The sequence below is a fragment of the Oncorhynchus keta genome, chromosome 34 (assembly GCF_023373465.1).
Source record: "Oncorhynchus keta strain PuntledgeMale-10-30-2019 chromosome 34, Oket_V2, whole genome shotgun sequence".
NCBI lineage: Eukaryota > Metazoa > Chordata > Actinopteri > Salmoniformes > Salmonidae > Oncorhynchus > Oncorhynchus keta.
The window spans coordinates 71,239,642-71,265,892 of NC_068454.1; the positions used below are offsets into that span (position 1 = coordinate 71,239,642).

Below are 26,251 nucleotides of genomic sequence, written 5' to 3' on the forward strand. Positions count from 1 at the left end.
CAGAGTGAGGTCAGGTTTAAACCTCTGCTCACCTGTGGACTCTGCATCTCGTAGTCTGAGTGAGTAACTGCACTGTTGTAGTACCGGTTACTATACCGGTAATTCCGGTTGTCATTGGAAGAACCGCTAGATCCACCTGGACAGGGGGAGTAGGGGAAGAGAGAGGGAGTAGGGGAGGAGAGGGGAAGAGAGATGGAGTAGGGGAGGAGAGGGAGAGTAGGGGAGGGAGAGTAAGGGAGGGGAAAAGAGAGGGAGAGTAGGGGAAGAGAGAGAGAGTAGGCGAAGAGAGAGGGAGTAGGGGAAGAGAGAGGGAGTAGGGGAAGAGAGAGGGAGTAGGGGAAGAGAGAGGGAGGAGAGGAAGAGAGATGGAGGAGAGGGGAAGGAGAGGGAGAGTAGGGGAGGGAGAGTAAGGGAGGGGAGGAGAGGGAGAAGAGGGGAGGGGAAGGGAGAGTAGGGGGAGAGGGAGTAGGGGAGGAGAGGGGAAGGAGAGGGAGATTAGGAGAGGGAGAGTAGGAGAGGGAGAGTAGGGGAGGAGAGGGAGAATAGGGGAGGAGAGGGAGAGTATGGGAGGGGAGGAGAGGGGAAGGGGAGGAGAGGGGAAGGAGAGGGAGAGTAGGGGAAGGAGAGGGAGAGTAGGGGAGAGGAGAGGGAGAGTAGGGGAGAGAGGGAGAGTAGAGGAGGGGAGGGAGAGTAGAGGAGGAGAGGGAGAGTAGAGGAGGAGAGGAGGGGGAGTAGAGGAGGAGAGGGGGAGTAGAGGAGGAGAGGGGGAGTAGAGGAGGAGAGGGGGAGTAGAGGAGGAGAGGGAGAGTAGAGGAGGAGAGGAGGGGGAGTAGAGGAGGAGAGGGGGAGTAGAAGAGGAGAGGGGGAGTAAGGGAGGAGAGGGGGAAAAGACACTCGGTCGGTCAGAATACACAATAGTTGTGTTACGTCAACATACTGACAGTCCATCACTGCTGGGAAAATAACCTGTTGCTGAGCCGCTGAACATGGTGCTGTAGCTAAGATGACTAGCTGTTGCCATGGTGAATGGGAGCTGTAGCTGTGGCAGAGGAGAGGCCGCTGAGGCTGAGCTGTTGCTATGGTGACGGTGTGCTGCAGGCTGTAGGGACTGAGCTGCGGCTGAAGTGACTAGGAGCTTGTTTCTACGGAGACTGTGTGGCTGTTGAGAGTGAGGGGCTGTAGGGGCTGGCTGAGATGTAACATTGAACCACCATCACTATGACGCAGTAGACTGCAGTGTTCCCCCGAAGACTATGTAGGTGGGAGGGATCTCCCAGACAAGATCCTTTACAGTAACTGTACTAACCAACACGTTTTCAATGGACTTTCAATAGCTCTCAATCTAAGGAATCTTGGTGTTTTTTTACAAACATAGGGGAGAATTATCTAGGGGAAATATGGTATCAAACAAGCTGCCCATGTTTAGTTTGCTCTTTTGAGGTTTGACCTCTGCAGATGTTTCCCCATGCAGTGGACTGTGACTTATGGTAAGGGTATACTGTATACTAACTGCTGTGTCCCGTACCGGAGCTGGAGACGGAGCTGGTGGTGGAGGTGGAGTGGCTGTGGTCCATGGCCGGGCTGGTGGAGGTGGAACTGCTGGTGTTGGTGCCCTCGTCCGTCGTCTTCTTGAAGAAGTTGTGCTGCAGCGCATAGAAGGGCGTGATGCGTGTCTTGGGGTCGTAGTCCAGCATGCGCAGGATCAGGTCCTTGAACTTCAGGTAATCGCAGGGAGCGTGCCCCTGCTCTCCGCCCCGCCTCCCGCCAGGACCCCCGGTCTCCACCCCCAGGATCTCATGGAGCCGCCGCGTCGCAGGAGGCTTGTACTCCTGAAGAGGGGGATAGAGGAAGTGAGAGAAGGGGGAGAACAGAGAATATGGATGTGGGGAGGTGCAGAGAAACACTGTTGAATTCTCATTTTCTTCGAGGCAGTTTTAGCGACTTAGTTCTTATTATGGTTGAATTTCACACATGCAAGCATGCCTGTTGTTATGACGGTGAAATGGTTGATGGTCAGTAGAATGCATATTATGAATGGATAGACTCACTATTAGGTCTACTTTATTTACATAACACCAAGCCAGTGATGAGAAGCTGGAATGAATGAGACCAACATGTATCCTTACATGGTCTCCGGTCTAAAGACCATCAGCTCAGGTGCATCAGTCCTAAAACTAACAATAAGTTGTCTTATCCTGCACTATATCATTCACTTAACTCCTAATCGTCTAGTGAAAATACATGCCAACACCCATAGGTGTAAACCCGTGTTCACACACCCACACAGGTGTGCCTGCCTCTGGGGTGAGATGGCTGATCCCCCACCATCTCTAATCCATTTTGGACTAAGTTAATTAACCTCTGATCCAAACCTTTCTCCCCCTCTTTCTCTCACCTCCAACGTAACCCAGGCCTCTCCCTTTGTTCAACCTCCACCTTCCACCTGCCTCCTTCACCTCATCCCTCTCTTATTAAGGGCTATGTAATGCTTCTGATACACAGAGTAATGCAACGATAAGGACCTTTTTAGACAATTAGAGAAAGCTTATATGACGAGGGGTTTTACGGTTTAGATGATGATGACTGGAGGAAGATGCTGAGGACTCAGATCTCCTTCCTAAGAGTGGGAGTTTAGGTTAGAAATGAGAAAAGGGAGAAAATACCTCTTCTGCACAAACTACTTTCCAATATCAAGCCTCCTCCCCTTCCTTCTCCACCTCGGTTTTCTACCCATCTCTCTTTCTCTATCTACGGGTGAATGGTTAATACAAGTAGGTTCGTTGAAAATTTGCCTCTAACCACGGACACTTGGGTCAACTATCTTTCAATCCCCCTAGCAGTTAAGTTTAGGTTTGGGGGTAAGAGCAAGGTAATCTGATTCCAGATCTGTGGTGTGACCGGGGAACTTGAACCTACTGCGTTGTGAGTGACAGGAGGGATGTGGTTCGGAGATGAGATGAGAAGATTAAGTAAGAGCAGAGTTTTACTCACGGAGGCCGAGGGGTAAAGTACCTTCTTTATGTCCTTGTTCTTCTTGACGGTCCACAGACCGTCGGACAGCTTGTCAAAGTACTTCCGTGCTTTGGGAGCCTGATCCAGCATGTGGTTGGGAGGGACCCCCAGCACCTCCACTATCTTATTCATCTGATCCACCTGGAGAGAGAGAAACAACAGGACAGGTCAGGGGCAGATTCGGCATCAACACCCAATGCTGTGTGTGTTCTCACAGCCTACCTCGTTGGAGCCGCTGAAGAGGGGTTCTCCCGTGTGCATCTCCACCAGGATGCAGCCCAGGGACCACATGTCAATGGCCAGGTCGTAGGGCATGCCCAGCAACACCTCCGGAGATCTGTAGAACCGACTCTGGATGTACTGGTAGATCTGTGGTGGAGGAGAGGACGGAGGGACAGAATGAGGTGATATAAGAAACAAAAATAGGTTGATAAAAAAAAGAAGAGAGACGAGGGGAGAAAATGTGATGAGAAAAGATAGAGGTATTAGCTCCAGTATGTTGGTTACAGCAGAACAGAGCTGTGGCCCTTTAATAACATTTCTAATCTAAATTAGAGCACACTCACTGGTGGAGTGAGACAGAATGGTGGTGGAAGAGGTGCAGTGACACCGTTTGTCCACACGGGGCAGGCCAAACTGAGTATAAATATCTAAACTGGGTGCAGCAGAGCCGCTGGGATTCTATACTTCAGTACTGTACTGAGGCCCATTTCCTCATCTTCCCAAGAGTCCTCAAAGACGTGCTGTGAATGCCAGTTCCTATTCAACCTGGCAACGGCCTCCCTCCATAGCTTCCCTCTCCATGTCTATTTACCCTCTGCAGAAAACTGAGCTCATTCTCTTTTGAAACGGGAGAGATGGAATCATCTGTGGGCTATTCCTGCTCTGTCCCTCCTCCATCCATCCTTCCATCTACCCCACCCTTCTCTTCTCCCTCTTCCTGAGATATCCAGAGGCATTAGCACACAAATGATACATTTTTACAAAAGGTTAGTATACATTGAACGTTTATCTGGTTTACAAAAAGCTGTCTCTTATTCATTCTACCTCTACCATTCCCTCCCTTCCCCTGCGTCTCTATCCCCCCCAATAGCTCCCTCCTCCAATTTTCTTTTCCACCCAACAACCCCCCCCCAGCATCTAGAGGGGATATAGCATGCATTAAGGGCCTACTATATTAAACCAGTCGACTGCTGATGCATGCATTGGTTTAGGTCGATCTTAAATATAATACACAGAAGCACGCAGATACCCAGAAAAATTCACAAAGGATCCATTGGGAGTGGTGAACTGCAATGCACTGATTTCAGGAGTAGACTGTGTATATTGATGTGCTTGGTAAGGTGTAGTCATCCCTCCCCTTGCTTCTCCCTCTCTCCTAACCCAATGGTGTTCTCTCCTCAACCCCTCCCCTGACCCCCACCCAGCACATGCATTTGGTTCATTAGGGTCTTCTATATCTCTGTGCTTGGTTAGTCAGCTAGTCTCCTCACCCTCTGGCCTAGTTGACAAGAGCTGCCAAAGTCCACGATCTTGATGGCGCTGCGCTTGGGGTTGCACAGCAGGATGTTCTCGGGCTTGAGGTCGCAGTGGATGATGCTAAGCTCGGGCGTGGCCAGGAACAGCAGCGCCGTGCACAGCTGCTGGGCAAACTTTCTGGTCAGGTTGAGAGAGACGCCGCGGAAGTTGGTGTTGCGCAGGAGGTCGTACAGGTTGTAGGAGAGAAGCTCGAACACCAGGCACAGGTGGTTCCGGAACATGAAGTGCCTCTTCAGGTGGACTAGAGGGGGAGAGGAGGGAAGAGGGGGGAGGTTAGTAGGGGAAGCAGTATACTGCAGTAACCTATCTGGGTGCTCTGCTCTACATGGGTAGTGGTTGAGGTGACTTCCAGAGTGACAGTGTGCCCTTGGAGTGGAGAGCAAGGTGCTTTTGACCACATGGAAAACAGCCTGGCCATATAAACGCCATCTATTATTATATTACTGTGTGTCAATCATCTCGCTCAGCGCTATAGGAGCTTAGTGAGGTAGAGGTGATTCTGTGACAGGTTTATCATTGCAAAGGCTACTGGATTGATATATATGTAGCATGATACTTATACATAGGGATATATGAGAAGTAGGGCATTGGTCTATATTTCAATTGAGACGTTAAATGTGGAGCAGGTTGCATGTGACGTCAAAGAGGCACAGTATCAATTAATTTTAGTAGATGGTATACATGCAATAATGCAATAGTTTTAGATTGTAAGTGAGGCTTAAAGCTGTGTGTGTGTGTGTGTGTGTGTGTGTGTGTGTGTGTGTGTGTGTGTGTGTGTGTGTGTGTGTGTGTGTGTGTGTGTGTGTCCTCACCTATGTAGTACTTCATCTCGGTGTCGTGTTTGTTCATGAGCTCCAGCAGTCGCAGCTCTATCTGGGCCTGGTTCAGGAAGGCTTTCTTGTTCTTGATGATCTTGATGGCCACCCACTCCTGCTCGTGGTGGTCATAGGCTTTCACCACCTGCGGGATGGCAAAGGTCACAGGTCAGACAGGCAGCCATGTTGATTGTAGCATTTGCAGGTGGTAGGGGCCAAAGCTCCTTCACCAAACAAAAAAATAGTCATTATCCCTCTCCTCTTTCCTCTTACCCATTTATTCTCCTCACGTCTGTAGACATACTTCATTCACTCCATGCAACTCTTCACCTTAAACTTTTAAAGTGTTTCTCCTCTCTTTTCTTCCATCCTCTTCTTTCTCCCTCCTCCCCCACACCCTGACCTATCCTCCCCACACCCCCTGACCTATCCTCCCCCACCCCGAACCTATCCTCCACCCTGACCTACCCTCCCCACACCCCCTGACTTATCCTCCACCCTGACCTATCCTCCCCACACCCCCTGACCTATCCTCCCCCACCCCGAACCTATCCTCCACCCTGACCTACCCTCCCCACACCCCCTGACCTATCCTCCCCCTGACCTATCCTCCCCACACCCCCTGACTTATCCTCCACCCTGACCTACCCTCCCCACACCCCCTGACTTATCCTCCACCCTGACCTATCCTCCCCACACCCCCTGACCTATCCTCTCCCTGACCTATCCTCCACCCTAACCTATCCTCCCCACACCCCCTAACCTATCCTCCACCCTAACCTATCCTCCCCACACCCCCTGACTTATCCTCCACCCTGATCTATCCTCCCCACACCCCCTGACCTATCCTCCCCCCCCCCCTAACCTATCCTCCACCCTGACCTATCCTCCCCCACCCCCTGACCTATCCTCCCCCACCCCTGACCTATCCTCCCCCACCCCCTAACCTATCCTCCACCCTGACATATCCTCCCCCCACCCCTAACCTATCCTCCACCCTGACCTATCCTCCCCACACCCCCTAACCTATCCTCCACCCTGACCTATCCTCCCCCCACCCCCTGACCTATCCTCCACCCTGACCTATCCTCCCCCACCCCTAACCTATCCTCCACCCTGACCTATCCTCCCCCACCCCCTAACCTATCCCCTCCACCCTGACCTATCCTCCCCCACCCCCTGACCTATCCTCCCCCACCCCCTAACCTATCCTCCACCCTGACCTATCCTCCCCACACCCCTGACCTATCCTCCCCACACCCCCTGACCTATCCTCCCCCACCCCCTAACCTATCCTCCCCTCCACCCTGACCTATCCTGACTCCACTCCCCCTGACCTATCCTCCCCACACCCCCTGACCTATCCTCCCCACACCCCTGACCTATCCTCCACCCTAACCTATCCCCTACCCCCCCATCCTCCCCTGACCTATCCTCCCCCCCCCTAACCTATCCTCCACCCTGACCTATCCTCCCCACCCCCTGACCTATCCTCCCCACACCCCTGACCTATCCTCCCCCCCATCCCCCTAACCTATCCTCCACCCTGACCTATCCTCTCCACACCCCCTGACCTATCCTCCCCACACCCCCTGACCTATCCTCCCCACACCCCCTGACCTATCCTCCACCCTAACCTATCCTCCCCACACCCCCTGACCTATCCTCCCCCACCCCTGACCTATCCTCCACCCTGACCTATCCTCCCCCTACCCCCTGACCTATCCTCCACCCTGACCTATCCTCCCCACACCCCCTGACCTATCCTCCACCCTGACCTACCCTCCCCACACCCCCTGACCTATCCTCCCCCCTGACCTATCCTCCCCACACCCCCTGACCTATCCTCCACCCTAACCTATCCTCCCCACACCCCCTGACTTATCCTCCACCCTGATCTATCCTCCCCACACCCCTGACCTATCCTCCCCCCACCCCCTGACCTATCCTCCCTCACCCCATGACCTATCCTCCACCCTGACCTATCCTCCACCCCCTGACCCATCCTCCCCCCACCCCTGATCTATCCTACCCCCACCCCCTGACCTATCCTCCACCCTGACCTATCCTCCCCACACCCCCTGACCTATCCTCCACCCTGACCTATCCTCCCTCTACCCCCTGACCTATCCTCCCCCACCCCTGACCTACCCTCCCCACCCCCTGACTTATCCTCCACCCTGACCTATCCTCCCCACACCCCTTGACCTATCCTCCCCCTGACCTATCCTCCACCCTAACCTATCCTCCCCACACCCCCTAACCTATCCTCCACCCCCCCCTAACCTATCCTCCCCACACCCCCTGACTTATCCTCCACCCTGATCTATCCTCCCCACACCCCCTGACCTATCCTCCCCCACCCCTAACCTATCCTCCACCCTGACCTATCCTCCCCACACCCCTGACCTATCCTCCCCCCACCCCCTGACCTATCCTCCCCCACCCCCCTAACCTATCCTCCCCACCCTGACCTATCCTCCCCCACCCCTAACCTATCCTCCACCCTGACCTATCCTCCCCCACCCCCTAACCTATCCTCCACCCTGACCTATCCTCCCCACACCCCTGACTTATCCTCCACCCTGATCTATCCTCCCCACACCCCCTGACCTATCCCTCCCCCACCCCCTGACCTATCCTCCACCCTGACCTATCCTCCACCCTGACCTATCCTCCCTCTACCCCCTGATCTATCCTCCCCCCCCCCCCTGACCTATCCTCCCCTATCCTCCCCACCCCTGACCTATCCTCCACCCTGACCTATCCTCCACCCTGACCTATCCTCCCTCTACCCCTGATCTATCCTCCCCCACCCCCTGACCTATCCTCCACCCTGACCTATCCTCCCTCTACCCCCTGACCTATCCTCCCCCACCCCTGACCTATCCTCCCCACACCCCCTGACCTATCCTCCACCCTGACCTATCCTCCCTCTACCCCCTGATCTATCCTCCCCCCACCCCCTGACCTATCCTCCACCCTGACCTATCCTCCCCACACCCCCTGACCTATCCTCCACCCTGACCTATCCTCCCTCTCCCCACTGACCTGCCCTCTCTATACCGTCTGTCCCCCATGTCCACTGACCTGCCCGAAGGAGCCCTTGCCGATGAGCGAGTCAATCTCGTAGCGGTCCAGCCACTTCTCCCCGTTCTTGACGATGTAGTCATAGTTGTCGTCGTCGTAGCCATCATTGTACACCTTCCGCTCCTTCTTAGTGCTCGAGTCCTCCGGGGGCACCTGCTGGGCACGCCGCTTCTTCTTTGTGTAGTACACCTGGACACAGAGGAGAGGAGATGGAGAGAGGAAGGGACGGGCGGGAAAAGAGAAAGAGGGGTAAGTCACTAATGTTTCTTATTTTGCCACACTACTGTTTGGATAGATCTCGGGGGACCAAACCGATGATAAAACTGATATCCTTCACTAGTACATCAGTTTATGCTAATGTGGTTATATATACCTAGGGTTGCAAAACTCTGGTAACTTTCCAACCAGGATTTCTGGAAAACCAGCAACATTTGGGAAAGCAACCAGAAATGTGCAACCGTACATCTAATGTTTATACAAGAGGTGTAAAACCAATTTTGCCCTGGAAGCCTCATTTGGTCTTCAACGAGGTCCAGAGGGCCGCACTGAAAATTGGTTATACTTCCTCGCCATCCATTTTGCAAAGAAAATTCCTATATCGATCGTTTTGGGAATTCTGATGTTCCCCGACTTGCTAGCTTTTATTTAAGCGATAAGCGAGCTGGACAGTCAAGAAACTATATGAATGTAGGTCATATCATTTCTACACAGTTTTGATTTGTTTGTTTTTCACTTGAAAGTATATCGAGTCCTCCCCACAAAAATATTGGAAAAATAAATACAAATAAAAACATATCTATTTTACTCAAACCACCCGCGAACTGGATAAGCTGTGAGGTGATGTTTCCTGCAGGAGTCATGATCTCCAGGAAACATCACCTAACAGCAGCAGCAGAGTCCTGTAGGACCTGATGGCTGGCTGACACACACACTCCACTCACCTCATTGATGTGCTTGTAAGTCTTGATCAGATCGACAGAGAGTTTTCTCAGCGGTGCGCTGGCGGGATCTCTAAAACTTGGGGGGATCCTCCTCTGCAGTATGGTCGCATCAGACAGCACCTGGAAGGGACAGGTGGTGAGGGGAGCCCCAAAACTGGCCAAGACAACCCTGCAGTATTCTAACTAGCGGTAATTAGAACTAAAGTAAATAAAGGTCACTATACAATGAGAGTGGAAGGAGTAACTTCCAATGACATAACTGTGGATGTTTGAGTTAACCTATGTATACAGGCAACACTGTTGCTTAGCGACAGAACAGTCTATCAGTGATGGTGGTTGTAGTTGCTTGTCAATAGAGTACAGTACCAGTCAAAATTTGGACACACCAACTCATTCAAGGGTTTTTCTTTATTTTTTACTATTTTCTACATTGTAGAATAATAGTGAAGACATACAAACTATGAAATAACACATATGGAATCATATAGTAACCAAAAAAGTGTTCAACAAATCAAAATATATTTTATATTTGAGATTCTTCAAAGTAGCCACCCTTTGCCTTGATGACAGCTTTGCACTCTTGGCATTCTCTCAACCAGCTTCATGAGGTACTCACCTGGAATGCATTTCAATTAACATGTGTACCCTGTTAAAAGTTCATAATGGAATTTCTTTCCTTCATTATGCGTTTGAGCCAATCAGTTGTGTTGTGACAAGGTAGGGGCGGTATACAGAAGATAGCCCTATTTGGTAAAAGACCATGACCATAAAATGGCAAGAACAGCTCAAATAAGCAAAGAGAAATGACAGTCCATCATTCCTTTAAGACATGAAGTTCAAATTTGGTCTGATGAGTCCAAATGTGAGATTTTTGGTTTCAACCGCTGTGTCTTTGTGAGACGCAGAGTAGGTGAACGGATGATCTCCGCATGTGTGGTTCCCACCGTGAAGCATGGAGGAGGTAGTGTGAAGGTGCTTTGCTGGTAACACTGTTGATGATTTATTTAGAATTCAAAGCACCATTAACCAGCATGTCTACCAAAGCATTCTGCAGCGATACGCCATCCCATCTGGTTTGCGCTTAGTGGGACTATCGTTTGTTTTTCAACAGGACAATGACCCAAAACACACCTCCTGGCTGTGTAAGGGCTATTTGACCAAGAAGGAGAGTGATGGAGTGCTGCATCAGATGACCTGGCCTCCACAATCACCCAACCTCAACCCAGTTTAAATTATTTGGGATGGGTTGGACCGCAGAGTGAAGGAAAAGCAGCCAACAAGTGCTCAGCATATGTGGGAACTCCTTCAAGACTGTTGGAAAAGCATTCCCCATGAAGCTGGTTGAGAGAATGAATGCTAAGAGTGTGCAAAGCGGTCATTAAAGCAAAGGGTGGCTACTTTGAAGAATCTCAAACATATTTTGATTTTTGATTACTACATGATTTCATGTGTTATTTCATAGTTTGATGTTTCCACTATTGTTCTACAATGCTGAAAATAGTAAAAATAAAGAAAAATCTTTGAATGAGTGCGTGTCCAAACTTTTGACCGGTATTGTACGTGATGCTGACGTGTGAGGTTGTGGATGTATATTACAATCCAACATGTAGGTAGCTTCTCATTATGTCCATTCAGTATGTGATGCTAATACCTCCGTGCACGTGATGAGTTGTGGGTGTGTATAGCGTCAGTATAAGGGTGTGTGTGTTTAGCATTGGGTGTGTGTGTGTATATATATAGCGTCAGTATAAAGGTCTGTTCCTAAACAGAGTATTATTCTAAACAGAGCATTAAGGAGTGTCCTGTGAGGGCGTTAGCCGCTGGGTACCTGCTGCTGTTCAGCCATGGAGTGGATGTTGCTGAAGGAGGGGTGGCTATGCTGGCTCGACATGGTTGGCTCAGCGGGGGAGAAGCCCAAGGCGGCAGGCTGGCAGAGGGTAGAGGAGGGGGGCTTGCATCCTGAGCTGCTTCCACCTTCGCAGGATAGACGGAGAGATGGAGGGAAGGGGGAGAAAGGACGAGAGAGAGGGAAAGGTTTTTAGAAGCAATACATCGACATGAAGCTTCCTAACTCATCATACATACACTGGCACTGCCGTGGGTGTGGGCACGAGCACTGCACTGCAGAGGAAAAGCACACATGTGCGCTCTCACACACCCTTCTTGGCTGTTCTTTGAAGTCACACACATACACCCTATCAAGGATGTAGAGCAAGAGGGTGGGGTGGCTACTTAGTAGGGTACCACTCCACAGGGCCATTTAGCTCCCTGCCAGAAAGACCACACAAATAATGGTGGAGTGAAATATCTCTATGCAAGAGGGTGTCCCATTTCAGCAGAATCAGCATTTGCGCAGGTCAACCTGACAAAGCCAGTGTGTGTGTCTGTCTGTAAGTGAGATTGTGCATGTGTGTGATGGAGAGAAAGATCTAAGAGACCTTGGTCAGTAGTCCACATTGACACGCCTCAAAATCAGGACATTTCCAAACAGAACTTTCTCTCCAACTCCTTCTTTTATATGAAAATACAAAAGGAGAGGTGGCTTCTCACAAAATATAGAAGATGGAACTTAACCAAACCATTTTTGTTGCTGAACGTTGTGAGCACTAAAATCTTCTGATTCCATCAAGGTAGCTAGCAAAGATGGACAATGTGGGTTAGAGCTTCAATGGGACAAATCACTGTGTGACAAGACTGTTGCATCATCCTTCCAAAAAAAATGACTAGTCACCGTTTAGTGTGCTGCTTTTCTTCCTCATTAAGTTCCACCAGACTTGTTTTTCTGTCAGAATCCCAGGTTCAACTTGACTGAGATTCTCTGCAGTCTTGAGTCTTTGCTTTGCCTGCAGTTTGACTGCAGTCGAGCTAAAATGGCTGGAACACAGCAGGCTTGGTAAGAGCAGTCGAGGGCGGTATTGACAGTGCCGTACGCTCAAGCCTGATTTCCACCAATGCCAAGACACAGCAGTTTGGACCGCTGGCTCCTGGGTAAACCCTGGCCTCCGCAGAATTTTGACCTCTCTCACTTCTCTCACTCACTTTGCTAGAGGGGGGCTGGTCGCTTGTACAAAAACCAAAAACATCCGCCAGTGGCTCAGCAAACCGGACTGGAAACTCATTCCAATGGCATTAAACACATACGGAGTCAGACTACACTTTGACCTAGTTGTGGATGGTAGAATGTTTAAGACAAGACGTTCATCCTGGTTGTTCTAGGTTAAAGTTTGAATAAAAGGGTTTCCGTTAACCTGTAGATGGCTTTTGGCAGATTTATTTGTATTTTTTTTAAAGCCGGTGAATAAAATTGGCGCCAGCCAAAACAATGCAAAATAATGATTTTTAGCCTATTCATTGGTGGAAATACACTTGACTGGTCATACTTATCGGTCTATAGGTTAATTTGCATAATTTTGTGTAATTAAATTGGCGCATATACAGAATATTCGTTATGTATCATATTTATCACACGTACAGCTTAAGATACAGAGTGGAACATCTGTCAGACACCGTCTCATACAGAACATGCATAGGAAACGAAAAGAAGGCTTCATCAGCGTGTCACACACCATTTTGCAATGAGCTGGAGAAAGTACGCATTTTGAAAACATATACTTAATTGTTTGAAACATTAACATTTTGCTACATATGAGGCATGTCTTACCTTGCCTCAAAGTAGCCTAGCCAAAATCAGACCATATTCGAGATAATAATTTATAGCAACTTTTCTTTCATTGTCCAGTAGCCAAAGCACAATACTAGTCATATTAGCAACCTGCGCTAGTTGTTGCACATTAGATATCCCTCTTTCTACATTTCGAACAGATATTTCCATCTCTGTCACATGAAACCACTCGCATGTGCAGCACGCTTTGCTAACGGTGTTTTCCCATGAATTGCATTATGGAACGAACATTCACGCGAAGCCTATTTATTACCTTGTGCGCATTGCTGGGCTTAAAATGTGAACTAATATTTGATCAACATTTGAAGCTAAGCGTTTTGATTGGTTGCATCACACATTTTCATGTAGCCTAGACCTACTGGTTGTATGAATTTGGGATCTTTCGTTCCACAACTGTCCCAGAGTCTGTTTGGAATGGGTTATTTCTTTCTCGACAAGCTGACCAATAGAACATGTAAACTTTTACATTATGGGGATAGTAGATTGACAGGCTGGTGATGTTGCTGCTCGTTACTCTTCTTGTTGGCTGAGGTAAAATAAACGTGCAGTTATTCTAACATCTTCAAAGTGCACGTCAGAATCCAGTAAGAAGGACGCACATCGTTGTATCCTCAACTTGCATGTTCGGTTAATATGAATTACCATAATGTAAAATGTGAATTCTGTCATTCTGAGCACTGTGGGTGGATGCCCTAATCAGGTTATGCATCCAATACACATGGGGCCGGTAAATCTCTCAAATGTCCAGTTAATAACACATTCTGACGGTCAAATGTCAAAAGACAGGGAAGTGATGTCCCTTAATTTATACAGTCTGTCCATCCCCCAACTCTGTTCTTCCCTCCAGATGTGAGGAAGATTAAAAAGAGGACATGGGGCACCAATGACCTTACACTGCTGAACAGTACCAACAGCATGTCTGTCCTGTTCAATGGTTTGGTTACTTATAGTGCAAAACCCTTTCAACACAACCCTTATAGTGCAACGTCCTAAATTGCTGATGAAAACATTGACCACCTTGCTAGTGTCCTGCAAAACCAACAGATTAATTGCATGTCTCCGGTAAAGTGCAGAAAGAAGAATATGAAAAAAGGGGGTGTATAAATGTGAGGAGATATTTCACAGCCAATGCTTTTATCACAGTCTTTTAAAGTGAGGAATAATGGGGGTGAAATCTATCAACGACACATTACAACTTGAAATAGCCCGCCGGTCAATGGCCGTAGTTTAAACAAAGTGCAAAACAGCACGTCTGAGCGCCATCAATCCTGAGGGGTGACTGCACGCATTCCCTCCTATTATAGGATGAGTCCCAACACCGACATCAGGAGCGGGCTGAGAAGGAAGGAGGAAACATTACATACGTGACTCATCTCAAACTGCTTTCTGTCTCAGCACAGAACAGAGAGAAACACTCAGACACAACTATTTAGAATATTTCTTATTGCTGTTGCATTGTCGAGAAGGAACCTGCAAGTAAGCACCTTATTGAACAATGTACATCATGTGTATCATGTACATACGACTAATAAAACTTGAAACACACACACAGTATGTCTCCGGTACACTAATTTTTCAATATTAAACTGATTATGGCAGTCGGCGGATAATGCAATTGTCATGTAAGTACCTTACTCTGCTCATCTTAAAACACCCTGTTTTCTGAGCAATCTTTTTAATTATTAGGACATGTGAACACCGACATTCCAGCGGTGTCTTGGATCTGCGCATGTGCTAGCACCAGCAGAGCGGGCCTCCCTCTTTAGCCCGAGTGAAGTGTGTTTGGAACAACAATATATGCGTTTTAGAAGTCGTTTTCACATACAAACGTTGTCCAATCTCTAAATGTGATATGCTCGCTGTGGTATAACATTTATTTCCAGGAAGCCTGACCTCAGATGTGTCCATGTAAACAGGATTATTATGGAAATCCTTCTTCTTGCAAAGCATGTAAACAGTTTAATCAAACTATTATATTAATCTGACTATCCACAATAATCGCATTATTGTGAGCAGGTAACCACACTCACACCAGACCTGTATCCAGAGCTTACAGTGTTACAGTTAATCAGCCTTTCAGATCAATACGACCATGTTCTACAGCAAAGACTGTTTAATACATCTCCATCAGCATTGGCCATGCTTTGTGAGAGGTTAACAATACAACACAGTTTAAATGGTTAAACTAAATAGGACAGCTGCACCTGCAATGTTGTGGTTTTATGCTACAGTAATAGATATAATAGACTGTAGATGCACTGGGATCAGAATTGCAAAGAAAACTGTAGAAAACCGGTCTACAAAAAACAGAAGAGAAATTTCATAACGCACGGAAACTGCTGTTGTTATGAGAGGCCTTGTTCTGCCCTGGCCTCAGTTGGGAGGGATATGACGATAGTTATGAGGGCTATCTGCCGAGCACTGAGAAATGTCACACTGTGCCTTTAAATGCTGAAGTGAACACATTGAGAACTTCCTGAGTGTGACACCCCCTTCCTCTCTGGCTGCTCATTGGCTGCTAGTATCCAAGGGCTGGACGGCGAGGTCTCTATAAATAAACCTGGTAGCTTGTGCTGTATCAGCAACCCTTCCCACAATGCCGCTCTCACCCTCCCTCTTCCTCCTCTATTTCTCTCTGCCGGTTACCTCTTTCTCTCTCCCCCAGTCTCTCTCACCCAACCGGCCAAAGCACTCACACAAATGTTGTCTCTAATGGGGCTGGATATTAATAAAATATAGTAGGTAAGGGCACACAGCCATCTATATACAGACACACAGGTGTACTGCACAGGGTAGAATTCATCCTCACTTGTGCAAGTGTCAAATCGGACTGGGTTAAATATATACAGACAGGGGTGTCTGAAGTAATCATTTGCACCAATTAACTGTGCATGGACCGTGAGGTATCCCACCACACCCCTCTACAGCTGACAATCAGTGTGTCACCATAGCAACAGACCATCCCACTATCTGTCTCTAAGGAACAGGAAGGAAATGGTGTGGGGGGGGGGGTGTAAGGCCAACAGCTGAACCCACCGTCCCTCCCCCCGCCCCTGTCCGTGTTGGCCCCTCTTATACCCTGTTAGGGTAACGGGAGTAGTGGTGCCACCAAGCCAAAGTTGGACACAGGGCAAAAGGCAAGAGGTGGGGGGATGATGGAAGGAGGGAAGGGATAGAGTGTGGGTAAAGAGCTAGGTCTGTATGCTTCAAAGCAGAAGGAAGCTTTTTGGCCACCGGTTTCCCACTGTTCAAGTCACTGGTGTCCATTACCCTCCCACCCATGCAACGACACTGTGGATGCCTGGCTGGTACACTAACATACTAACTACACACATTAACACACTCGCCACCACAACGCGGGCAAGGAGGACCACCGTCATCTCTCCACTGCCCGGTCAGGATCTCCATGCTCTCATACAGGCACACCTGACAGAGCCAGGTAACAGGCAGGTAATGCAGTACCGTTAGAGCTCTCTCTGTGAATGGTAAAATCACCTTGAACTTTGAAGACAGCAACTCAATGCTTCCAACAAGTTACTTCTGTGTTTAGAACAACAGTAAATAGAACACTTTCCCTGTCGTCACTCTGACGACAGCCAGACTACTTTCCTGACTAAGCTTGTCCATTGTCAGTGCTCACAAGAGAAGGCACCACTGTCAATAGAAAGTTCCAAAAGCTAAATCTTCTTCTAGAACTGTCTCTGAGCTGACCTCGTGCAGGGTGCAGACCCAGTGAGGGCGAGGGAGTGTGGCAGGGGAAGCTAAGCCCATGCCCTCGTGGTGCCCACTGTGTCTGGGCCAGGTCAGGTCACTGCGGACACTCATGCTCCTCTTTCCCGGCACAGCCGGCTCGCTGGCACTGAGGGACAGGCACAGCTGAGACACAAATACTGCGCACTCTGACACGGCGCTTTCAAGCCCAGACTGTGAAAGAGGGGGTGTGAGAGTGAGGGAGAGACAGAATGTGTGTATGCAAGACTGGCTGCTTGTACATCATGAATATGACATTCCATCTGTCAAATTCTATGTCATAATGTACCTGTGTGTCCCTCCATATGAAACCTCTCTAGTTGTCCCTCAGTGTAAAGGCTCTGGACCCTCACTGTACTGACCCGGACCATTAACTACTTCTCAAAGGTCAAATGTCATACTCTTGCTTCCACATGCCGGGCAACAATCCAATCAGGACACAGTGGTAATGTCCGCTTCCAGCCTGCGCTGCCGACATGATTGGTGCATCAGATCATTGTCATGACATGACAGGCTTGTACATCTGGTCATTGTCAATCACTGGACTGAAAATACAACCACCTTGGCTTCGGATACAATCCAACAGGATGAAGACAGGCCGGAGGGAAGTACCTATCATCATATGACCACAGTATCACAGTAGTTTGATAAAGGAGGAAGTTCTGGGCATTCACTGAAAGTGTGAGCCATCCTATGGAGTGAACTGACTGCAGATTAGGCTTATAAACTAAGTCCAGGTCAGGAAAAACTCCTTGTCCTCCTGGTGACAATCTCCACCTGCCAATGCCCAGACACCAGCTAAACCTCCTCATATCACTGGCCTGCTCACAGCGCCGGCTGGCGGGCAGCAACAGAGTGCTTTATTTATTTGAGAGCAGCCAATGCTCTTCCTCATTTCCTCTTGACCACCCACACACTGACTGTGCCTAACACGTCTAGCAGCAAGGAATGGAGCGGAGGGGGGCTGGTAGGATTCTCAGGAAGTGAGAGATGTCATCCCTGTGTCTGGCAGTGTGAGTCAAAGTGGAGGAGGAGGAAACAAGATTATTCATCAGAACTGGAGCGGGAGTGATGTCCCACCCCACACGCCCCAGTGATCCACAGAAACCTAAGTGCGTCCCTCGAGTGGAAGCGTCTGTGTTTGGGTGTAACAGTGGGGGCCAGTTGAGAGGGAGGAGGGGTCCAACATGCAGCCACCCAAAAGGTCTCTGAAGACCAGCCACAGTGTCAAACAGAACACTGCATAGAAGACAATGATAAATCCTCTACCGCTTCAAGTAACAGGTACGTGACTCAAAAGTCCCCATGAGGTGTAATTTCTCAGTGTCATCAAACTAGAGTTTCCATGCCAGCTTCCCCATACCTGGTCACCCCCTCGTACCGACCCCTCTACCCCAACACCACCCGCTACACCCCCAATGAACTTTATAGACAGTCAGCCCCCCAAAGCTGAGTCAGACTGAAAGCTATAAATAACAACCATCTGGATCAACCTCTCTCATCAAACAGTGACACTGGTAAATTGAGCACTCACACAGTACATACAAATATAACTAAATCCTCTCCCAAATGCAATGGGAGAGGAAGGCCGACGACAGCCCTGGTACAGGACGATTTGTGGCCGTGGTACTTTCTGGGCTCTGGCTCGACAACTTCTACTACAGAGAGAGAGCTGGTATGGATGAGGATGTGCTAAGTACCCAGTGTTTGGCTTCGTGGCGGGCATGTTTGGCATCGTTGCCAAAAACGTAGCAACTTACAGCATCTAAACCACTCCCTTAACCAACAAGTTTCAAATGTGACCCAAAGGTTCTCATCCTTGTTCACATCTTAGGACGGCTGCAGGTTCTCCTCAGCTCTGGACTAACTCATTAGACTGACCAGCTCTAATCGATCTCAGTGTGATCAAGCTCCTTTGGTGGGCAGCAGCCTGGGCATGTCAGCTCCTGTAGATGCAGCAGCTATCCATCTAGTCCTGCCTGCCAACAGGAGAGGTCAGTCTGATTCTTCAGGTGGAGGAAGCAGAGGGGGAAGAGTTACAACTCACCACTGAGGTGTGAACTTACATACAGCCTCGCAAACTGCCTATTTTACGTATGAAAGAACAAGAAAAAGACAGAGAGAGGAGGAGAGAGCCAGAGAGAGAGTGAGAGAAGCAGGGGAGAGTTTGCTTGCTAAATGTTTTATGTGCTTTCAGTGATGGAAGTGGCTGTGTCAGCGTGGATACTGTGAGTGATGCGCAGCAGGGGAGAGGCCGGGGGAGGAGGGGTGTGTGGGGGTGGGGGTTGTCTGTCAGGAGATGTGGGAGGGCTGGGGCTGCGGGTACAGGCTACATGCACACTGAGCTCTGTTTCTGCTGCACAATAACATGTTTTCCTTTCAAGCTTGCGTCATCAAGGGGGGTGAGAGGAGGTCGAAGGAGTGGTAAAATAACACAATGTATAACTTAAAATTAAACCAAATTGTTTGCACTCATGACTATTGCATTCAATTACATTTTCAGACAACTTAGAAGCAAAGCAAATACTTCATGAATGTATTGTATTGTTACAAATCAACATGCAAGATTGCTAAACCAACTAGCCTGCTAACGTTATCTTAGCACTACGATTCAGCCAGTTGCTAATAACAACTGGCTTATAGCTACATTAAAGTAAACCAAAGTTTTATAAACACATAACGCCATCTAACCAGTTATTAAAGAATGTTAGCTATTTGCAGTTATCTTATCCAGCAAGCTAACTGGACAGCTAACGTTAGAGATCATGCCGAAAAGTTTGCAAAAACAAAAAAGAGAACAGACAAGCCCACTGCATGAAGGCACTAGAGCCTGCCGTGTCCATTGCCGTACATGCCCCATCTACTTCTTGTTTACATCATACTTCCTGTGATTGGTGGATTGTAGGTCACCACCGCCAACACATGGTCTGGAATTGAATTAAATGCTAGCATTTAGCTACTGGCTAACATTAACCAGTTTAAGATAGCTAGTGAGCAAGCATACCAACTCAGTAGCACAGCATAGATCCTCCAAATGACTGAGAAATAGTGCATTCTGGGTAGTTTAGAAGCTATCCAGGAATAAGGTAATAAATACGTAATAACCCAAAAACATAACTATGTTTGTACTTGTAGGTAACCATGACTCCAACTAAGTTACTATGTATTTGACCACAATGTGTTACATTGGTGAGTAAAAACTCATGCTTCCTACCCTTTAACGTATTTAACTAGTGTGAAGCGAAACACCACCACAACACAAATCACCACAACCCTGTATACCAGCTCCTCCCAGCTAAGCTACAACAACAAGGATACTCAATCCAGACTGATTTATTGGATGGCACATTTGTTTACCTCCACATGACACCAACTTCCACATGAATCACATTCCACAGAGGGGGACAATCTCAAGGGACAGCAGCTTATAGAGCACCACTCCACCCACCACCTCCTCTACACAAGAGGAGGCTGGTGGGAGGAGCTATAGGAGGACAGGCTCATTGTAACAGGCACCTGCCACTAACTGTAACCACACCAAACACAACACAGTCCAACAGGCAATACTGTCTGGGGATCTTGTTAAAAACGCAGCAATCAAGAGCATTGATTGCATCACTTCAGTCACATTCTTGGAGTGGGGGAATGAATGATAACTTCAGTATCTTGTTTACTGGAAAGTCAGAAGGATAAACATGACTCAACCACAGTAAGCAAGGGGACGAGACGTTTCACCTTTAGACCATAAATTATCGCAGGAAACAAACAAGATGAAGGGGGGGAAAGGAGCAAAGTGCAGCGGTGGGGACGTGGTGTTTGTGTGACTGCTTCAGATACCGCTGCTTTCAGTCTCACAGTCCAAACTCCACTAACAGAGGGCCTAACCTGAGATTATTTTTTCCCCCCAGCTCTAATATGGCCCTCATCTTCTCCCTCTTGTTCTTCTACTTCAGGAAAAGAAGCACCCACCATGCCTTTACCTTTGGCCTTAGGCCTAACTATTATCATATCTTCAACATTTCCAGACAGAAAATAAATTAACCAGACAGAAAGTCACACTCTTTCTCAAGCATGTTACATTTCTCTCCAGCATCTTTCAGACAGTTAAATCAAATGTTATTTGTCACATGCTTCGTAAACAACAGGTGTAGACTAACAGTGAAATACTTACCCAGTTACTCAGGGCCCTAAAACTAAGTCAGTAACCTACACATGGCCGCTCAGCCCGCACCACACTGAGGACGGAAATAGGCAGCAGAGAACGAGTCAGTTGGATACTCAGATAAAAATAACTTAAATTAAAGGGGGATATAGCTGAAAAGTCACCCAGATATGTGGGAATAAAGACTGCACTTTCCCCTCATGTCTCAGAGTCTGATACCTCTTAAAGTCCAGAGAGGAGCTTCGAGTTCCAATTGACAACTACAGCTGTGCGTTGATTTACAATTAGCCTGCTAAATCGCTGTTACTAGTAAGTGATAATGGCAACAATAAAAGTTATGCACTCAGCTGTAAACGTGGACTCGAAGTGTCACCATCTCCCTACCCCCCACCAATAGAGATAGCAATATTAGGAGTGAGGTCTGGCCAGTGAGAAATACTTATGGTTGAGGGGAGGTGGGGCGACTAAATAACTTTCCAACTGCCAAAATGTTATGGCCACCAACTTAGGTAATCACCAAGTCAAGTTATTTCAGTGCCTGATAAGTTTTATTTATGATCAAGCAGAAGCCTTGGTTAATATCTACTAGACTTCTAGCAACCATGCTATGACAGACAACAGTAGGTGAGCTAAGTTTCAATGTAACCCCCAGACACCGTGCCCACTTCAGTGGCGGCTCACTGTGTCATGAGTGGGAGTCTCTCAGCAGGGGGATGGGAACGACAGGCCAGTGAGGGACACAGACAGCCCTTTCCTGAGCCAAGCTGCAATCCAATTTAAGGCTTATGGGGGCGAATCTGCATTAAACTACTGTACACTAAGCAGTCTACAAGGTGAATCCCATCAGCTATTCAACAAGTGTTCTCCTCGTGCTTCACTTTTCAACCCAACCTCTCCTGGCCTCTCAGCCACATGCCAATAACTCTCTTACGTTTGATGGGAAACTCCTGAGATAAATGGCACCATGGAAAGCTGTGACCTTAAAATAAGTACTACAATGTCAAGCATCAAGGGCACAGCCATGGACAAAGTGCATGACTGACTGATTGACTGTCTGACCAATGGCGGTGTCAGTGCTTCCCTGCTACCATGCTGGACCAGCTGGTCAGACTGGGATCAGTGGGGGATGGTGGCTGGTGTGGTCGTCCTCACAGAAGCTTTAGATTGCTTGTTTGAAAACTTCTTTCTTTTTTTTTTTTTTTAAATGGGCCAATTAAGTCATTTATATCTAAAGAGCATTAAGTGGATAAACGATTGACGGATAATTGAATTCCCTTCTTGAGCCAATGCCAAAACTGGGCAAGACTGGGAAACCCTTACACAAATAAATAATCAAATGAAAGTATAAAAAGAAGAGCATTACAAAAACTGGACAATTGTCTCCCTAACTCAGTATTCATTCATGCCTCCATCTACCCCCATCCCCTACTCTCCCTCTACTTCCACATGTATTCTTCCGTCCATTGAATAGGCATCACCATCTCCACTAGCTGCTTCCTGTACTAACACAGACCTGGCTGTTCACTGCCTGAATGTCACCACACTAAGGTATCGTTTTCATTAATAAAACAGGCTACATCCTCTGTAATAACACAACAATAAGCCTGGTGTTCAAAAGTAGTTCAAACCCCTGCACCTGTAGGTCCAGGTGTTGCTTTTGATTGACCTATATTGAACCAGCAGGTCCAGACAGTGAGAATCTATCTACAACAGTCAGATACCGTGAAACGTGACAGAACATAAGATGTGCAATTCCCCAGGGGCAGGGATTCCGTGAAGCACTTGACTTACACAGCAACAACATAAATCTGTCATGCTACTCGTAAAATAAACTGTGAATTGCCCAAATGTCAAATATTATGTAACCCTGTGAAACTTTAAGGGAATCTCCACAACAGAGGTGATACAAACGTTACCTGAGAATTAAAAACAATATGCATCAGGCCCCTAGAAAATGATAGGACACATGGAGGTGGAGGTGCCCCATCACAGGCTTTGAGGTTTAACACTCAGATCAATAAAGTTGTTTTGCAACCTCTCTCACACACACACACACACACACACACACACACACACACACACACACACACACACACACACACACACACACACACACACACACACACACACACACACAGTGGAACTCCCAGCTTTGCTAGGATTTCCCAGCTGCCATGGTAAAACACGCTGAAGTGTGAACCACATGACTCTTACAAGTAGAGCACAGCTGTGCAGAACATAAAAGGCATGTGTCCATCCATGGAAACACTAGGACTAAAAGATCAATGGACTGCAGTAGTAACACCTGGGCAACGGTACCCTTGAAAGGGAATGAATTTATTCCCACAATTGTTTGAACAAGTGGCTGGAGACAATTGTGGGAAAGGAGAAGGGGAAAGGGGGTTAGGGTCTCCGAGATGGAACTTCTCTAGGTGGGGTTTTCTTGAGTTTTTGTGATGAGCATTTCTGGGAATCCCCGGCCCTATTAAAATAAACCTAAAACAACTTCAAATGATAGAGCATAAAGGTTTAACACGGCTATTGTCGAGGTAGGTGTTAAAAAATGGTTTTTATCCAATCTGAGTTCAAAAATGAAGTCAGAACAATATGAACAGGTTGATTCTGTAATTACATCATTGTTATGCCAGTAACAAAACATTACAATATTTGTATTAGTTCCATTCTACTGCATTAAAACATGTGTATGCTATTCCACCGAAGTGCTCTACAACAATGATGAAAACTGTACTTGATGCATCCATGAGAACAGTAGTAGGACACCTACCAATGGAGCTCTGCAGCTTCAAGTTTAATCCTCCGACTCTTATGGAAATAATGGATAGGTCTTTCCCCCATTCTCTCGCCCTCCTCTCATTACGTCATCACTATAATCTTTTTGTCTTTTTTTTTTACCATTACAATGGCACGCAGTTCTGTGATTGTTCATGACTTTGAGGATGATAAGCACCAGTGTCATTAACACCACAGATCGCAGACACTATGTATGAACAACGCTCATGTGACAACTACGCAAAAACAATGCTCAAGTCAAAACTATGCATGAACAATCCTCAAGTCAGAGACCACAAACTGCTTCAGCTCAAAACATTGAACATTTACAAGCATTGAACCAACCAAGAGAAACCAGGTAGTTGGTGCCATAGGCAGACACATCTTGATCCAACTCATGCTATAATGAACATCGGTCTTATCAGTTTGCGTCATACAGGATGAACATGTAAGGATACATAATACTCATATCTCAACTAAAAGCATTGAGGATATCACATGCTACAAAAGTTTCATGACAACATCCCACAGAGGTGGGGAACCTTTTGGAAGAGAGGAGGGGGTCTCACAGGGAACTACACAGGTGATTGAATAACACCGTACTTTTCCACATATAATTCCACACTCATTATTCAAGTATGACAAATAACTATCTTTGCTTAGATTGATCCACTAAAAGTTTACAACACGTGCTTAGTGAGAGAGTGAGTGAGAGTGTGTGTCTGTTTGTTCAACTGTGAGTGTGTATACTCATTCACAAACCAACAATATTTGTACTAACTTTTTGTCGGTTTCCGGAGTAGGTGTGACTGAGTTGGTAAATAGCGACTTTGTTCTGGGTTGTTGATCCAGGATTCGGTCGGCAAGTTTGCGACCATTCTGTTAGAAGGCTGTGGCTTCTCCTCCACTGACGAAGTGATCACCATCTGAAACTCTTGTGTGTTGGGCTGCTGTATCCCAGAAATCAAGTCAAAGTTTATAATTTGGGGATTCCAAAAATTACTTTAGAAAACTATGAGGATGCATCAAGTGTAGAGTGAAGGGGTAATCCTCGGCTCAGAACTCTTCAGAAATCTCTGCAATCCAGCAATATACATCCAACAACAATAAAACTCAGGTTTGAACCGGAAAGGCAGGTATATAAGGGTTTCACACAAAAATATTTCTTTGTCAACAATTCAATCCTGAAGTGGTGGAGACATTAGGAACCAACGAAACTAAAAAGGCACCATTAACTTGTTTCCAAAAAAGTTCCACGTCGTCTTTCCTCTGTATTCTTTATTACTATGTTTCTCTAAGGCAATGAACTGGGTTTCAGGCAACAATACTTATTTCTGACGTAAAAATATAATATAATTATTTAAACTACATATTCTTATATAATTCATAGCTATTTCTTATTTAATAAATATATATATATATATGCTTCTCTGTGTATATGGGGAAGAAAATATTTGGTTACTCAAGTTTGCTTCTTTATAAGTGCAGTTTCTCATGCATTGTTCCTTGTTCCGTGCTGAAAAAAAGTTTAATTCCAGTCAAAGATAAAAAGAAGTTGAGCAGGGTGAGATGTATATCTGGGAGCTTGACTGAGACAGGACCCCCACTCGAATTTCCAGTTTTGATAATTCAGCAGCTGACAATGGAACCAGAGCTAAAGCTGGAAGTGTTGGTGAGCTGAGTGTGGGGGTCTCAATTTCCAACTACCACCATTTACCCCATCACTCTAAAAATAGCCTTTGCCTCTTAGATTCCGTGTAAGTATCCTATTGTGAACTAATCAGTCAAAAAACAAACAGGTGAAAGCAATCCAAAACATCTGTGCTGTTTTCTTTCCCAGACTTCAACCTGGTGGTTTAATCCAGTGACACAACAGGTACAGTTCAGAGAGATAAATCATCCACAGTAAAAGCTTTTTGTCTTTGTCTCCTCCACCAGATGCACAAACATGAAAATCTACCCTTCCCCCTTGAAGGAACTAGCGAAGTCCACAGTTAACTGCTGCCCTTAATAAGCGCTGCCAGGTCGAGAGGTGGGAGGAGAGGGACACGGAACTAAAAACACGAGTGACAACAACCTTTAGCTTGTGAAAAATGTTATCGTGTGCAGGAAGAAGAAATAAACACGTGCATGCAAAAATAAATATGACAAAGCAAAGTGCTCATGTGCAAGTAAGTGTATTCCAAGGCACAACAAAAGTAAAAACCGTTTTTAGTGTCAGTTTCAGTTTCTTGCTCTCTATTCCAAAGCCTCTGATCTAGGTAGAGTCAATGCGAATCTCTTGATGATTAAAAAAAGTGAATATTCAATTTTGATTTGATGTGCCAGAGACGCGTCCTCATACGCAGCAACAATGTATCCTTCTCTCTCGCCAGTTCACTTGGGTGGGAAAGGCTGTTTGTTAACTACAGAATGTCAAATACTTGAATATAATATGTATAGCAATAGATCCGGTCCGCACTCTACCAGA

At 47.1% G+C, this 26,251-nt stretch overlaps 1 protein-coding gene across 6 annotated transcripts in view; it reads right to left on the reverse strand.

Moving 5' to 3' along the window:
* dyrk1b (dual-specificity tyrosine-(Y)-phosphorylation regulated kinase 1B) overlaps positions 1-26,251 on the reverse strand; it is an 80,382-nt gene that overhangs the window by 3,330 nt on the left and 50,801 nt on the right. Inside the window, exons 1-10 of one of the 6 annotated variants that reach the window (XM_052494619.1) lie at positions 24,563-26,251; positions 11,226-11,371; positions 9,398-9,517; positions 8,457-8,645; positions 5,364-5,511; positions 4,506-4,792; positions 3,235-3,381; positions 3,013-3,153; positions 1,511-1,829; positions 33-136 (exon numbers count right to left, since the gene is read on the reverse strand). The exon at positions 24,563-26,251 is cut by the window's right edge and continues 520 nt beyond it. In XM_052494619.1, the coding sequence (XP_052350579.1) occupies positions 33-136; positions 1,511-1,829; positions 3,013-3,153; positions 3,235-3,381; positions 4,506-4,792; positions 5,364-5,511; positions 8,457-8,645; positions 9,398-9,517; positions 11,226-11,371; positions 24,563-24,707 (1,746 nt within the window). In that variant the 5' untranslated portion in view covers positions 24,708-26,251. Of the gene's footprint in view, positions 1-32; positions 137-1,510; positions 1,830-2,991; positions 3,154-3,234; positions 3,382-4,505; positions 4,793-5,363; positions 5,512-8,456; positions 8,646-9,397; positions 9,518-11,225; positions 11,372-12,128; positions 12,356-24,562 lie in introns of those variants that run through there. The other 5 variants (XM_052494618.1, XM_052494617.1, XM_052494621.1 and 2 more) reach the window with 5 other exon arrangements.